The 15,754-nt window shown below is 45.9% G+C and overlaps 2 protein-coding genes across 13 annotated transcripts in view; one reads left to right on the forward strand and one right to left on the reverse strand.

Annotated features, from left to right (window-relative positions):
* MPRIP (myosin phosphatase Rho interacting protein) overlaps positions 1 to 11,434 on the forward strand; it is a 128,180-nt gene extending 116,746 nt beyond the window's left edge. For 6 of the 12 annotated variants that reach the window (XM_053276123.1, XM_053276133.1, XM_053276124.1 and 3 more), the window contains 6 exons: positions 514 to 673; positions 1,098 to 1,217; positions 1,386 to 1,472; positions 2,831 to 3,080; positions 3,366 to 3,451; positions 6,936 to 11,434. In XM_053276123.1, the coding sequence (XP_053132098.1) occupies positions 514 to 673; positions 1,098 to 1,217; positions 1,386 to 1,472; positions 2,831 to 3,080; positions 3,366 to 3,451; positions 6,936 to 7,007 (775 nt within the window). In that variant the 3' untranslated portion in view covers positions 7,008 to 11,434. Of the gene's footprint in view, positions 1 to 513; positions 674 to 1,097; positions 1,218 to 1,385; positions 1,473 to 2,830; positions 3,081 to 3,365; positions 3,452 to 4,679; positions 4,746 to 6,935 lie in introns of all 12 variants that reach the window. The other 6 variants (XM_053276126.1, XM_053276128.1, XM_053276134.1 and 3 more) reach the window with 3 other exon arrangements.
* A 451-nt stretch (positions 11,435 to 11,885) lies between these two features.
* PLD6 (phospholipase D family member 6) lies at positions 11,886 to 15,537 on the reverse strand. Its single transcript, XM_053276147.1, has 2 exons — positions 14,964 to 15,537; positions 11,886 to 13,544 (listed from the first exon to the last, which is right to left on the reverse strand). Exons 1-2 carry the CDS (start codon positions 15,520 to 15,522, stop codon positions 13,255 to 13,257), a joined length of 849 nt encoding a protein of 282 aa, XP_053132122.1. The 5' UTR covers positions 15,523 to 15,537; the 3' UTR covers positions 11,886 to 13,254.
* Positions 15,538 to 15,754: the final 217 nt, after the last annotated feature.

Consider the following 15,754-nt stretch of genomic DNA (forward strand, 5'->3'; position numbering starts at 1 on the left):
GCAAGAAGCAAAAGTACCCCATCTTGGTTTGAGATGGGCTTCTCCTTTTCTGTGCTTTTCCCCGAGTTCTCTGGAAACATCCTGAAATAACAAGCCAAATGCTTCCCTCTCCCAAAACTTGCCTTCCAGCAACAGCAACCAGGAAGGTGAGGCAGCTAACAAGCTTCTGTGCCCAGGGAACCCTGCACTGCACACATCCTGTTGCTGCTGAAGTTTTCAGGCCTAACAAAAGCCCAAGAGTAGCCCTGTTAAACCACTTTGAGAACATCTTTTGTTGAAAATCAGTATATAAATATTCTTAAATAATATTTTGATGAGCTTCCTGTGGGAAATATTCCCTGCAAAAACTAATGGATGCAGCTGCTTGAATTACACTTTTCATCCCAAATGTAGCAACTGTCCAGTTGTACAGAGACTCCTTTTCTTGTGTCCTGTTCCATGAGCATCTGTTTCAGCAGTGCCAGGCCTTCCTTAACAAGTGGTTGGCTTTGGATTTGTTTCCCCTCTCATCAGGGAGGAGCTGCAGTCTGTCCAACGTGAACTCGAGGTCCTCTCAGAGCAGTATTCACAGAAGTGCTTGGAAAATGCTCACCTGGCCCAGGCCCTGGAGGCAGAGAGGCAGGCCCTCCGCCAGTGCCAGCGAGAGAATCAAGAGCTCAATGCTCATAATCAGGTAAGGCACTCCGACAACTCCATTAGAGGAAGAGCAATAAGCAACTCTCTGGTTTCCCTGGAGTGGCTTTCAGGAAAAGGGACCTCCTGGGGTTCTGACTCCCGGCTCTTGCATTTTGACTTGGTTTGAGGCATGTTTGCCAGTTGAATCAGTTGAATAGTGAGAGTGAAGAATTGCAGTGCTGGGTGTTGCATCAGAAAGCTTTGCTGCTAGGCATGGTGACACATCCTAGAATCCTGGCTCTGTGGGAAGTTGAGGCTGCAGGACCATTTGAGCTCTCAGGGGTTCTAGGCTTCCATAGCTATGCTGAACAGAGAGCACGCTCAGGAGAAGAGCCACCTTCAGCGCCATTGGTGGTAGAAAGGCAGCATACACACTCCTGGATAAATACAGTAAATGCATGACAACTCTATGCCTCTCCTAGGAGCTGAATAATCGCCTCGCTGCAGAGATCACACGGCTGCGGACACTGCTGACCGGGGAGGGAGGGGTAGAGACTGCTGGCTCGCCTCTTACCCAAGGCAAGGACGCCTATGAGTTGGAGGTGAGTAGTTGAGCCAAACCAGCTGGAGTTCGATGGGTGAGTGTGAGAGGCGTTCCCATTCTTTAGGCAAATTGCAAGCATCGCCTAACTAGACCTTCTGCCTTTTCACTTGCCATGTGTCTTCACCCAATGTAAAATGGGTCTGCCTGGATTCTTTCTTCCTGGCAGGTCCTGCTGAGAGTCAAGGAATCGGAAATCCAGTACTTGAAGCAGGAGATCAGCTCCTTGAAGGATGAATTACAGACAGCATTGAGGGTAAGGATCCAAGGGCAGGCAAGACCTCCTGTTGTTTGGAACTTGATGGGGGTTTTTTTAAACAGAAACCATCATTTTCCGTTTAAGTGTGTGAAATAAAGTAAAATTTACACAGTGTACGTATGGAAATAAAGATCTGTCCTGTCTATCGCAAGCTGATTGCTTATCTAATCCTAGCCATGAAGTGGGGCTAGGTTAGCATAAGTTGCCCTGCTTGAATCTAGGCTAAACACTCACTATTCAAAGAATCCATGACTGGAGGCTCCCAGAGTCCCAGCCGCTCTTACCCTGCCCCCTCCTTGTCCACCCAGGAGCAAGAGGGGTGTGTGGAGGGAGCTGTGCCTGTAGCAGCAGCGCTGGGCAGTTGCTCACTTTGGAGTTTCTGTCTCCCCCCATTCCATCCACTCCTCAGCTTGGCCATTACAGAAATGTTAGTCTATTCCATGTGTAGCCCACCTTTCATCAGTCATGGAACTCGTGGCCTGCCCAAGCCATCTTCTATCCAGTCACTGGTCAGGACCAAACCTGCTTGGCTTCAGTAATACTGCTGCATTATGGTGCCTCCTGACCAGACATGTAGCTAGGGAAGAGTGTTCGCTACTCTCCTTGGTGGCCCCTCACACTCTCCAGCCCTGCGCCCTGCTTGTGACATCACATGCAGGGGAAATGACCAGCACCCAGAAGAGTACACAAAGCCCTCCGGACCTCATTTCCCAGCCACCTTTGTTGTTGGTTGGGTGTCTTCGCTCTTTTGGAAACAACAAGAGAACTATCCAGCCGACAACAAAACTGGCTGGAAGATGAGGTTGGCCGGAGCTCAGGGAGGGGGAAGTCAGGTGGCTCTCGGGAGCTGGGTGGCTTTGGTTCTTTGAACCCATCTGCCCACTTATAGCTCTGCCCCAGTAGCTGCTCCTGGTTCCCAACGTAGAAGAGCCAGCATCCGAAACACACAAGAACAGGCTTTTGGGTTGGGAGTCGGTCAGTCCCTCCCTTTGTGAAATGCTGCCTTGCTTTGTGTGTAGGTTGTTAAAACAATTCATAGGCTATTGACAAAACCCCAAGCGAGTTTTTCATGAACAGGTTCATCTTTCAGGTGCTCAGTTATAAGCATGAGTCCTGACTCTGGGTCGCAGTGTTAAGAAACCCATGACCTCCTTTAGATAAAGATGAATGTGGGCACAGTTATCCTGTGCTTGCACCCACAAGACTAGCTGCTGCTCAGTATGTGCCAATGACTCCTCTCCCAGGGGTGAATCGGTCTCCCCCCAGTGGCTTGTAGCATGTGCTTGTCCTCGTCTCCCATGCCTTGTAACACAGAGAAGCCTCCTCCCCTGAAATGTACGCTGCTTTTTCTGAAGGAGAAGAAATACGCCAGTGACAAGTATAAAGACATCTACACAGAGCTCAGCATTGTGAAGGCCAAGGCGGACTGTGACCTCAGCAGGCTGAAAGAACAGCTCAAGGCAGCCACCGAAGCCCTTGGTGGGAAATCCCCAGAAAACACCACAGTGTCCGGATATGGTCAGTCCCCTCAACTGGCTCGGTTATTAAATGGAAGCAGTGCCAAGTCTCGTGTGTCAGTGGAGGCTCTTTGCGGGGACTCTTATGGTAGCGCACCCCTCTGTATTCCAGATACGCATGAATTGATAAATGATCCCTTTCCTATCGTGTGTTATGTTACTCAGGCCTTGTGGTTTCAGAGAGCTGAAGCTAGAACTGGTGACAAAGCCAGGCCCCTTTGGAGACTGTGGATGTTCTGGGCAGCTGTCACCTGGCAGCAGACCGGACCTCCTGGGGAGCCTTTTGGTTGTCTTTCTCTTTATTCATAGGGAGGGGGAGTTTTGCACTCGACATGCTTTCAACTACAGTGGCTCTGTCTTCTCCCCCATCTAGATATTATGAAATCCAAAAGCAACCCTGATTTCTTGAAGAAAGACAGGACCAGTGTTGGCCGACAACTAAGAAATATCAGATCAAAGGTGAGTTAATGTTGTTTTCTCTTAGGCTTCCTAGCTTAGAGAATTGTAAATATGTGCCTACAAATCCACTTGCCCTCTGGGGAGCAGTATAGGCAGCACCACACAGGTCTCCTCACCAGAGGTCTCATTTCCTTGGCCATTTTTGAGAAGCTTCTAAGAAATGGCAGGGATCCTTTCTGAACAGGGCTCCCACTGTTTCTTATCCTCTCCATCTCCCATTGCAAATGACAGAAGACTTGCTTCTCTCCTAAGCCCGCTCTCTGCCTGTGTGCTGAACAGGATTGGAGGGGTGGCCAACACAGATAATGACTGGTTAGTGAACTTACCCTAAATTTTTTGATCCCTGGTTGTGAGATACAAGGTTAAATATGACCTGTAGGCAACAATGTGTGTTCTATTTTTTTTCTTTCGTGTGTGCAGAATGAGTTTTGTTCTGGGCGGCAGTATCAAGGCAGGGTGTGCGCACATGTGCATTCAGAGTGGGGCCTTCCTGATTCAACCTGAGTGGGATCTAAAATTAACTGAGCGGATATCAAAAAACGTGTGAGCATGCGTGCACATGCACGCCTTAGAGGGAACACTGGTAGGCACCATTGCCTTAGCATAGCTATGGTAGCTCTATTGTGTTCAAAGTCCAGTTATAGAATGTTAACTGTCTGGAGTCCCTTGAAGGCCCATACTTGGTCTTGGTGGTTCGTCTGAGAATTTGCATGGTATGCTTTGCAACATTGGAACACATAGGGCATGAGAATATAGGAGTACTTGTACTCAGCTTGTCCCCAAGAGGATGTCCATCTACACTGACAGGCTTAACCTTTGCCAACACTTACTCAGTTTTGGAGAGCTTGAGTAGTAGGTAGCCACCAGGAAAATAGACAGGATTTTGTCCATATGTTAAGACTTTTTCAGAGTTAATGTATAGATGAAACAAATTGGGGTGTGTGTGTGTGTGTAACTTCATTTTCTGTATACAGTGGATGTAAACTCTGTCTTTTACCGGTGTGCCTCCACTGGTTGATCTCCCAAGTTGTGTGTTCCTTTCTCTCCCCCCCCCCCCATTTTGGTGTTTTGTGGTTGAATAAGCAGGGAAGTGGGTACCCAGGCTTTGTAGGCTATGAAGACCACGAGCTCCAGAGTGGGAGGGAAAGTATTGTGTTGCTGGGATCTCCACTGCAATTAGGATTTATGTATTTCTTGTTTTTCTGTCTTTGCTCTTCCCTCTAAACAGTCCGTTATTGAGCAGGTCTCATGGGATAACTGAAATGCACCAGGTTCCAGGGTCCCTGTCATATAGGTAATCCAACTACCGTCTGGCAAGAAATGCTGCCCCTGAGTGGCAGCCCACTCAATGCATGCCCTGCGCACACCTCCATAGCTAATACGAATCATTGTTTCTTAATTAATTAATTACATGGAATTATCGGCAGGCTGGGTGGGAGAAGCAGGAGCCAGAATTCTAGAACCTTATCCTGCCAAATGAAAGGCTGTTTCTGTGTTTCACCCACCCTTCTGCTTCACCTTGATATCCATCCCTGGAAGGATTTTCTGCACGAAAGGGTGCTGTGTTCGAGGGCATGGGACAAAAGTGTGCATGTGAAATGGATGTGCATGCCTCAACTAAACTCTCCTCAACAGGCGGCATACAAACAAGGGTACTTGTGATCCAGCAGTTTTGACCTTTAGGAGAGTCTGATCACACTGGGTTCACACACTGGAGGATTGAGTCTGGGTTACTCCTCCCACTGGTTTGGAGGCAGAGCTTTTGCACTTTGTTTGTCCCCTTCAATGGGAGGACCTGCCTCCCCCACATTCCAGCCCTGCCTGTTTTCAAGCAAGAGCTTTGCAACAGCAGGAAAAATTGGGTCACTGTTAGGATCATGGTCCTCCCGCCCCACAAATGGTGATTTCATTCTGAACATGGCCTTTATTTTTAAAAATCGATGCATTGTGCTTGACAAATTAACTCCTCAGACCCAGAAAAGTCTGCAGAGCCACATTTTAACATAGCAAACATACCATACCATAGAGTGATGATTTTTTCAACGTACTGTGTAAGCATCTTCTCCTCTAACCACCTACCCAGGGGCGAGGATGAGCGATGATAATGCAAAGCGAGAACTTGCATTGGTATTCAAGTAGCATTGTATTTAGTTAATTAAAAAACCTCCATTCTTAGAGCAAACCTACATAGGCCATGCAATTGTACAGTGCAGCTTTTGCTAGATGATGTTTATCTGTGTGCATGGAGTTTTTGTCATGGGGAGAACTGAAGAAAAAAGCAGCACTGCCACCTGTAGTGTGAAGTGGCCCGGCCCAGCTAGAGCTGCACTGCCTGATTGTCCTGCATGTATTGATCAGCCGGGCAGCCAGCAGTCAGGGCACATGCTCGTGGTGGTGGTGGTGGTGTCCATTCACCAGCCTCCCAGTTGTTAGCTGGTGTTATGTTGGAAAGGAGGGGAGTGCCTCCGTTTTCTTGTGCTGTCTTCAGTTACTTGCCATTTTCGAGATGGCAACAAACTATATGCCTCTTTGGGATTGTGACAGTGAGAAACTCCAAGTTAGCGGTTAAGGATACATCTTGGGCCCATTTTAAAAAAACCTGGAAAGTTTCAGCTGCTTCAGTAAACCAGACATGCACTTACTTGCCTTCTCTTTGCAGCTTTCAGCAATCGTATTGCATGTTTGCTGGTCGCTGTGATACTATCTAAGGGTTTAAATCCAGAACTCTGCAGGTGAAACTGCTAATGTAGCAGCCCCTTGTCTCTGGGCTTGAAATGTTCTTCCTTTAAAAGCCAATTTAGGAAGAAAGGCAAAAAGAACAGCATGCTCGACACTGGCTATTTCACAGAGAAATGCATGATTCTACTACTTTGATTAACAGAAACAGAGACAACCGAATTATCTCAAGACACTGTGCTTCTAACCAAATGTGAGATGTGCTTTGTTCTGGTGGATCTCAAGACCTTCAGCAAATACCGGAATACACATAGACCTTGAGCCACTTGCCCATTGACCAGGATTGATCATTCATGTGGACACAACCTCTTGTGCATACATTCTTCAAGAGCAGCTGGTGCTCAAACCATGTACAGGATATGCAGCCCTGGAGTCCCGACACAACAGGCGATGGAACACAGTTTTTACGAGGGAAGGGCAAATTTTGGGCCCCAATGAGCTCAGAATTTTTTCTAGAGGTGTCTCGGACTTCCAGAGCTATTATTTCCCGTTAAATTAGCTATCCCTGTGGTCATACACCATCTGCAGTCTTTCTTTATCTTGGATTGATTCACCAATAACACCCACTCTCATAATGGTGCATTTTCTTAAGCATGTCATTCTAATCTCTTCATTGAGGAGGCCATCTCGTCTTTTCTTTGCCTGAGCATCTGCGCCATATCTTTGCATCAGATGTTGCCATTTCCTCCAGAACAGCATTTAATGTTTTCTTTGTTCTCTCATCCCCACCCCACCTCCCACCCCACAGAGTCTGAAGGAAGGCCTGACTGTGCAGGAGCGCCTCAAGCTCTTTGAATCCAAGGACTTGAAGAAAGACTAGTTCTCTCCTTCCTGTTCAGCTTGACCACGCGCACCTCCTCGCTTGAAGCATCACGGCACAAGCACCCTTTTGATTTTTTGCCCCTTAGGATCCTTGCTGCTGCTGCTTTCTTTATGTTTTTTATGGATGCTCAAGAAGCAGAGACTCAAAACTGCCAGCAGTCCTTCTGTTACTTTCAGATGGACTCCTCCGTTCCTTGCCCTAAATCATAGCCTTGATAAGAAAGCAGGGAGAGATGGGAGGTTTGTCTTCTTTTTGGCTCTCCACACAGAAGTCCTTCCTACTGTATATCCCTTACACTACGTGTCAGTATTAAGGCTCCACAGCCTCTTGATAAGCTAGCTCTGTTTTACCAAATGCTTTGGTATAGCAACAGGGCCCTTGTAGGAAAAACAGAGGTAGGGGAAACACACTGTGCTCAGCTCTGCCACTATTGAAACCCAACACTCGGGGGCATGCTTTGAGCCAAGCTTTGCACCTCTGAAATAGAGCATGCTCTCTTCAGCTCTGTTCTTTGCTCGGCAAGTCTCCTTATTCAGTTTCTACCCAAACTGCAGTACCAACAAATCATGGGCATGTTGTTCAGGCAGGGGTGGGAGAGGGAGGCAGTTTGGAGCAGCTCTGATTATATCTTGGGTAGTCCAGCTGGGTGGTCAAATTTGGGATCTGTTCTGCTTAGAACCCTCCTGAAAAAAACGTTTATTAGGTTGTGTTGCAAACAATTACAAACATTGAAGTGTAACAGACCCCCTAAAATTAAAAAATACAAGCAAGTTCAAGGTTCTGGGAGAAAGGTGCTCCTAGGATCACCAGCAACCCTTGCCCCTGCGGTCATGCCAGATGCTGCACCCTTTATTTGTGTCAGTGAGATTTATCTGCTTGTGCCTATGTACTGCAGCATGGTTCAGATATTTTTCCTGTCTGGTTTGCTGTGAACCTATAAATCTTGTTTTATTCCTTACTCTGGCCCACAGGATGCATTTGGGCCAGCAGGTTCCAAGCAGTAGGAAGAGTACAGAAGTGTAAATAGCCAGGTGCTTTGCAAAGCAACAAGGCTGTTGGCATGCAGATGAGCCAGAGATGTCTGGGACAGCACAGGTTATCAGTGTCCCAAGTAAAGGTAGAAATGGGGACTTGCCTGTGGACTTGATTTAACAGATTTTTAATACCAGTGAGGAAAAACAAACACTGTCCTTATGTGCATGCAAGCTGGTAGCATCTATGTGCTGCTTGGAGTGAAGAAGGAATTTTCAAGAACAGGGAAATGGCAGGTCATAAAATAAGCCTACGAAAAGGTGTTTTTGAAAAACAGCAGACCAGATGTTGATGAGTACAGGTTGTGCAGGAGCCCTTCTGGGTTTGATTCTATATATTGTACTTGAAGGATGAAGGCAAGGAGTTCCTGATTGGATCTGTTGGCCTTTCTCTGTCAAAAGCTGTACATAAAGGAGACTTTCAACAAGGCATGTACATCTCTTTACAAAAGCAGGTGTGTACTGCTCTTTAATCAACATGTAGCTTCAGTGCAACAGTGAAATATTGACAGCTAATTCTGGCTTCATACTTCGTGGGCATGGACTGTTAAAAGCAGCTTTTATCACTTTGAGTAATGCGTACTCCACTTTCTGTAGTTTTCAGGTTACTTGAGGTGAGATTCTACTCTGCAGACCCTTAAGACTAAACAAAAATGAGCAGACACACGAGGTTTTGCCATTGGCTAGCGATATCTAGCTAGCATCTCTCCTTGCAGCTTCATCCTGTCTTGTAATGCTTTACCAGGCATGCAGTTTCACAGTGATGAAATTTAGCTGTTTCCAAATGAAAACTCCTTTAGAACAGAAGTATCTATGATGCATGATGTGTACATTTTTCATGCTCTTGACTATCTTTGTTCATAGGCCACAGTACTTGGGGACCTTGGCTGCTGTTAATGGCTACACAACAGGGTCGTTACAGTTTTGCTGTAATGTAATCTTCCTTCAAAAACTGCTGCTGTCCTTCAATGGAGTGGTCTTAATGGCAGAACTTCATCTGTGTACTTTTTTGCATGCTTGGCAATTTATTTTTAAGTCAGGAATGAAATTAAGAAAGGATGCTGGCAGTTTTTCTCTCCCCTCAGGTTGTAGAAACTGAACAAAAGACAGATTGGAGTAACTAGCATCTCTTATCACCACATGGTCTGGCTGAAGAAGGTGAAGGTGATGTAGCACCCTCCCCTCTCCTCAGCTTTGAGCAGGATTCTAACTGGTCTGAAGGAACTTCCTTCTCCATGTTGTTGACCTATAACTATAGAGAAATTTGCCAGAAGAATAATACCTTACAAAGTGTTCCAAATAGATTTGGTGTTGATTAATATACTTTCAGTTGTCTCACCTCTTAAGGTGCTGCTCTCCAAAGCAAGTTGATATTCTGGAAGTTTTATTTCTTGAATGACTCAAGAGAACATCATGTGAATAAATAGGCATATCTGTTGTAAGCTGCTGTGTCTCACATAGCCTACACTACAAAAAAGAAGCAGAATGTGCAGTCTAGTTAAACACAAATGGATGTACAGTATAAATACACCTGCATAATAGCTTCCTAAATCTTGTCTGTTGCCAATCATTTCTTCCTCCCTCCCCCCCCCCCTTTTTGGAACAGTAATCGGGTAATGCAATTTGTTTTTCTTTGTCCTCTTAAGAAATGAAAAAGGAGGATTGCTTGTTGCTGATGTGCAAAATCCAAGCAGGCTGTTTTTCCTGTGGCAGAGGCTGCCTGCAAGTAGCCCTATGCATTGTAAAAAAAAAAAAGTCATTTTTTGTAACTACAGTATACTTGATTAGAATCCCACTGGACTTTTGCATTTTGATGGTTCATATGCAGTACTTAGTTTGTTGTGAACACTTCAAGCACACACACACTCAGTGTAGCTTATCTTTCCTTTGTAATTTTTTCCTTTTTAAAAAAAAAAAGCTTTGTTATTCTCTTTAAAAATAATAATTTAAAACCTGTATAGTATTCAAAGCACGCAATGTAAATATTTATTACTCAAAAACTAGTGGAGGGTTGGGGGTGGGTGACCGGATTTTTTTTTTTTTAATCTTGGTCTAATCCATATGTCTTTTTGACTTGGAGAAGGAAACAAAAGTAACCTGATAAAGAGTGGGTTTATGTCCCCCCTACAGAATGTTTGTTGGCTTGTTTGAATGTTACAAATATTTTTAGATTCCTGATACCTCTTTAGTTTTCAAAGTGCTGTCCCAAGAACATGTACAGTGTTTCAAAATCCACTGATCTTTCATCCCCCCACAGCTGCAGTCCAATCTTACAGCTGACAACAGCATAAACTCCACTGGCGTGTGCAGATTTCCTATACATATGTAGTAGGGGTGGTGCTAGCGGCTACTCCCACTAAGCACATACAAAGATATTCTTGCATGGTAACTTAACATTGTTGCAGAATGAACTAGGTTTCTATAAGGGAACAGAGTAGAACTTGAGTCCTGCAACCACTGCTCCTCCTGAATTACCTAGTGTGGTGATGTAAGAGTATGGCAAAATATGGTTAATTTAGGATGACTGTTCAGCTTACCGTTACACAATTTCAGTACGATGTAGTTTCAATAGAGTTGCAGTGCTGACTTCATCACTAGAATCTGAAGTTTATTAGAAGTAGGTGGGAGTCCATTACTGCATAGCTTAGGGAACAGTTGTGTGGCAGAAAAACATGTTGCTTTTGCCAATCATGTTCAGCAGTCTCAGGCCATACCTGAAAGTTCACTAGAGGGTACATGAAACTCTGTGGGGGAGTGGGGTGGCAACAGAAGCAAATGAGTGTCAACAGTGCTAATCCATCTGGACAGTAGAGGAACAGATTCTAATCTAGTTTAAAATACTAGATTATGTCCATCTTTACAAAGAGCCTGAGCACAAATGCACATCCTGTTTTGGAATGGCAAGAACAAATGTGGCTGAGGATGAGCTAGCACAGTACACACATGGTATCACTACTGGAGTACTCCTCATGCCCAGTCATTACCTACCTACACTACGAGCCTGTTTGTCTGAACAAGCAGGCAGGATTAGGACTACTTCAAGCTTATCCCAACTGATTGCATCATTCAGTGGCCATTTGGGAATCCCAGCACAAGGAGAATGTACAATGCCTGAGGCCTGCAAGGCAGAAGTTTTCTTTTTGTGAAGAATGTGTTTGAGCCTCCTCCCGAGTGTGAAAAGTATCTTTCTCTTATTTTCATGCTTTTTAAAGAGCTAGTTTCCTCTTCAGCTGTTCACTGTAATAGAAGTGTCACTTATGTCACAGTATTTATTCCTTACAAACCTTGTGTGACATGCTAGGGTTCCCATGGATGTAGCTGATGATTTTTATTTTGTAAATATTACTTAACTATACATAAAACTATATCGTAATAAACTATTTTTGCACCACCCTTGACCTGCTGTTGAGAAGGTTTTTGTTAAAGCGAAAGACAAAGATGATGTCAAAACCCTAAAAGTTTTGAGTTGGCATTTGAAGGCCATGGCCTTCAACAGAAGCAGCCAACCACAGTTACCTGGAAGAACGTAGGGGAGTGATAATACAGTTCCAAAGCTGGTTGAGAATTGACATATTAGCAAACATTAACAGTTCATTATTTTGTTCTTGCTTTATGGACGGTACTGTAGTAACTGGCACTCACTGCTTAAAGCTCAAAGCCTATAAATAAGCACAGCTGTTTTAAACATAGCACATCAGGAGAAAATTAAGCTACCAGTTGGCATCTAAACAGTGATCCAGCACCATCTCTCATATAACCTAGTATTAATCCTTTAGGTACACCAAGAAAACGTAGACTTGGCTACAGTGGGATTTCACTATCTCAAAGTATTGTGACAATCACATTTCTCTTTGGCCAAAACAGATTTAATATTAACCAAAACCACTACAAATGAGAAGCAAGGTATTTGAAATCCAATGCAAGTACATCCAGCATATTCTTCCATTATTATTATACCTTTAATTTGTCTCTCCGGAAGCCCTTGCTCACAGTGACACAGGTCAAATGCTAGTAAATAAACTATGTAAGAAAATGAACCCTCCTGCTTAGTTCCTGCCTCTATGCAGCTAATGTACAAGGAGGCTTTGCCATTGAGCAGTTTTAGTAAACAAACTAACTGCTGTTAAGACACTTCTAGATTTCTTCATATCACACAACTTCATGTTCACAATTTTGTAAGATGGCAGACTGCCATCTTTTTAGCTTACAGTGGGGGGGGGGGGGCGGGGAGAGCTCATCCATACACTCATGAGTAGGATGAGTCAGGCCACTTAAAACTTGTAGGAAAAACAAGGAACATTGGAATGACCAATTAATTTGTTAGTTATATTCTGTAATGGGCTTTTAGTACACCCCATTTCGTGTTGGATTGTGACCTCATGATCAGGATTCATGATCTCTATAGAAAGCATGAAAGCCAATGCTGCTGTAGTCAAAAGGCCAACATACTCTAAATAATTTTTTTTTTAAACACAAACTACCTTCTTCCTGAAAGCTCTCTTGCTTGAAACTGGTTGAATCAAAACTAATTTACATCTTATACCTGTGCTGCATTTCTACAATCAGAAGTCTTAGGCTAGGCTACAGCTTGAATGCCACCATAAGGTGTTTTACACCAGGCCTTTTTCTTCACTCAGGACACACAAGTGTTATCATGTTTGTTCCTCTTTGCCCAATAAGATCCTTGCTTAATTCTGCACAGCACAGGACTACCTGCAAGATGAGGGCATACACTAAGGCTTTACACAAGACTGCTATTCTTCTAGGCAAGTGGAAAACACACATGGTTTGGTCACTGCAGAATGCAAGACGGATAACTGCATGTTGGAGCAGTTCTCAACAGAAAAAAGCCAGACACACTGAAAACTAGCACATAAAAGAAAATGCTAGGATAAAACTCTTATCTGAAATGTCACCTTCCCAAACACAGGAAGAGTTTTACATATTAAAACATCTAAATTAGTTTAATATTAAATTCCTGCTCCACTCCCGGTCTTGGGCAATCTGTTTATGTGCTGCTTCTATATAACTGAACCTGTTATCAATAAAACATAACCCTATATATTCTGTTTGACTGGATCCCAACACATTCTGACCATATGCTGGTTGTAAGTTTCTTCAAGCAGTAGAAATTTTTCTGTTGGTTACTGTTTAAGCCATTCTCAAATGTATGATTTGAGAGTAGGACAGTCTTTGGAACAAAATGTGCACTGCTATTTGCTAAGCTGCTTCTCCGTCCCACAAGTAGTTTTTTTCAGTACCTGTTTTTCTTCTTTGGGGAAAAAAGTATAATTAGCCGGATTGTAGTCCTCCCAAATCTTTTCAAATTCTGCTAGGAAAATATTCACACAGGCTGTGTCCTCCACTATCAGCACATTCTCTTTGTTGTTCTGGATGGCTTGAGTGGTCCAGTTGAGGGAGCCAGTGATCAACATCTTTTTGTCTATGACGGCAAATTTATGATGCATATACCCACTATCCTGATCATGACGCACCTGAATCCCTGCAAAACCAAAGAAGCATTAAGTGCCAAAGTCAATTTTCACTTTCCCACCAAAGAAAGTGAAAAGAAAGTTAGCTACTCCATAATTGAGGAACTACCCTGTTCCAAGAATGCAAAATTCAGTTTCCTCTATATACTTCATTTAGGGAGCTTCTGAAGAGCTGAAAAGACACTAAGCAAAATTCCTCCCCACCCCAACTCCATGATGCCTAAATCCTAAATAAAACAGATTAAGAGCTCAATTCTATGCCTGTTTACTCAAAAATAAATCCTACTGAGTTCAATGGAGCTTAATCCCAAGTAAAGATTGCACCTTGAAACAGGTCTACATGCTAGCACATACAAAGAGAACACAAGAAGTCTGCTGGGCTCAAACTCCTTACTAGATGTGCCTGTTGGAGAGAATGGCTGCAATGAATACATCCCTTGAAAGGGATTGTGTTCCTCATTCTGGCAATGAAATGTTGGCAACCCTACAGGAGACGGAGTGGGGTGGGGGTGGTATGGTCTCCCTCAGGCTACCCAGCTCGCTTGCCCCTCCCTCCCAGGTCTGCTCGACTTCACCTCCCCACCTGTTTTTGTACTACAACTCCCATAATCCCCAGCCACAGTGGCCAGTAATCAGGGATTATGGGAGCTGTAAGCCAATATCTGCAGGATATCTGCAGGAGGGCCGAAGGTGAGCAGGCCTGCCCTAGGGTGACCAACAGTCCCTACCTAGTTAATTTTAATCACACTTGTATACTGCCCCACCCATCCAAAGGGTCATGGCGGTGTAAAACAACCAGCAGGGATTAGCCAGCGTGGTGTGGTGGTTAGAGTGCAGAGTTCAAATCCCCATTCAGCCATGAAACTAGCTGGGTGACTCTGGACCAGTCACGTCTCTCTCAGCCTAACCTACTTCACAGGGTTGTTGTGAGGAGAAACTCAAGTATGTAGTACACCGCTCTGGGCTCCTTGGGGGAAGAGCGGAATATAAGTGTAAAAATAATAATGTTTCCCCCGCAGCTCGAAATTGCCTGTCCCTTCCGGGACTCCCTTTTGTCCCTTATTTTCAGCGGGTGGGAAGAACCTGGGGCTGGGATCACGCCAGTTATTCTTCACTCATACCGAAATAATTAGTGAGCTCCAACTCCTTTCCTTTCCCTCCCTCCCAGACAGAGGACTCTGCAGCTCTGGCGGGCTGCAGTCTGAGGGTTGCCAACAGTCCTGTACCAAGTGTGCCTTCGAGGGACGGACCATGGCCGCCGCCGCCGCCTCCTCTTCCCGCCTCTTCCTACATCGCTGCTCGCCCCGCCACCAAAACGAGGGACAAACGCTGCCCCTCTCTAGAGCCCAACAGGTCACCCCTGATGCGGGACGTCCCGCGTAACGAGGGAGAGCGGGCAGCAATCCCCGACCCGGCCGCGGCCTGCTCACCGGCCTGCCGGAGGCGCCCGATCTGGGAGCCGTTGAGGGCCATGTAGTCGGAGTCGACGACGACGCGGACACGGACGCCCCGCGCGTGCAGCAGGAGGACGGCGCGGCTGAGCTGCGGGCTGGAGAAGGCGAAGAGGCAGAGCTCCAGCGAGCGCCGCGCCCGCAGCAGGTGGGCCAAGAGGCGCGCGAGCGCGCTCTCGCGGTGGTGGGGCAGCGGGCACGCGCACCGAGGGGCAGGCCGCAGGCGCCCCGCTGGCTCTGGCGCCCCCTCCTCGGCCAGCAGCTCCTCGACGCACGTCAGCCGCGACGGGAAGAAGAGCACCTCGCGCACCGCCGCCGGCCTCCTCCTCTTCATCAGCCAGCAAGCCAAGGCCTCCAGCGCCGCCACGGCCAGCGTGGCCGCCGCTGCCGCCGCCACCCACACCCGTCCGCGCCTCATCGCCCTCTCGCCAAGGCGCATGCGCAACGCCTGCGCACTCCCTCCCTCTTGTAACCGCCTTTTCCTGCTTTCCCGCCTTTTCGGCCTCGACTCGACGGGGAACGTGGGGGAGCTGGTCATAGAGATCGCGGAACACAAAAGGCTAGAGCAACACCTGCAGGCAGAGTCTGATCTTCCGGGTCAAGGGGAGCTCTCTAGACCGAATTGAAATGCACCACATAAACACCCCCAGCCATTCCCAGAGGGCGGCTGGGGAAAATCTAAGCTACGCGAAAGTCTTGGGCTTTTGTCTCTGTTCATTTCTATAGGAAAGCCTCGCTTCTGCCTGTTAAAATTGCTTGCTCCTCCCATT

The sequence above is a fragment of the Hemicordylus capensis genome, chromosome 13 (genome assembly GCF_027244095.1).
Source record: "Hemicordylus capensis ecotype Gifberg chromosome 13, rHemCap1.1.pri, whole genome shotgun sequence".
Classification (NCBI taxonomy): domain Eukaryota; kingdom Metazoa; phylum Chordata; class Lepidosauria; order Squamata; family Cordylidae; genus Hemicordylus; species Hemicordylus capensis.

Bases quoted from the DNA above. Each gene is read 5' to 3' on its own strand.
- PLD6 (XM_053276147.1), bottom strand. From the start codon at position 15,522: ATGACCAGCTCCCCCACGTTCCCCGTCGAGTCGAGGCCGAAAAGGCGG. The intron at 13,545-14,963 runs GTGAGCAGGCCG...TTGGTTTTGCAG, and splicing joins CGGGCGCCTCCGGCAGGCCG to GGATTCAGGTGCGTCATGAT.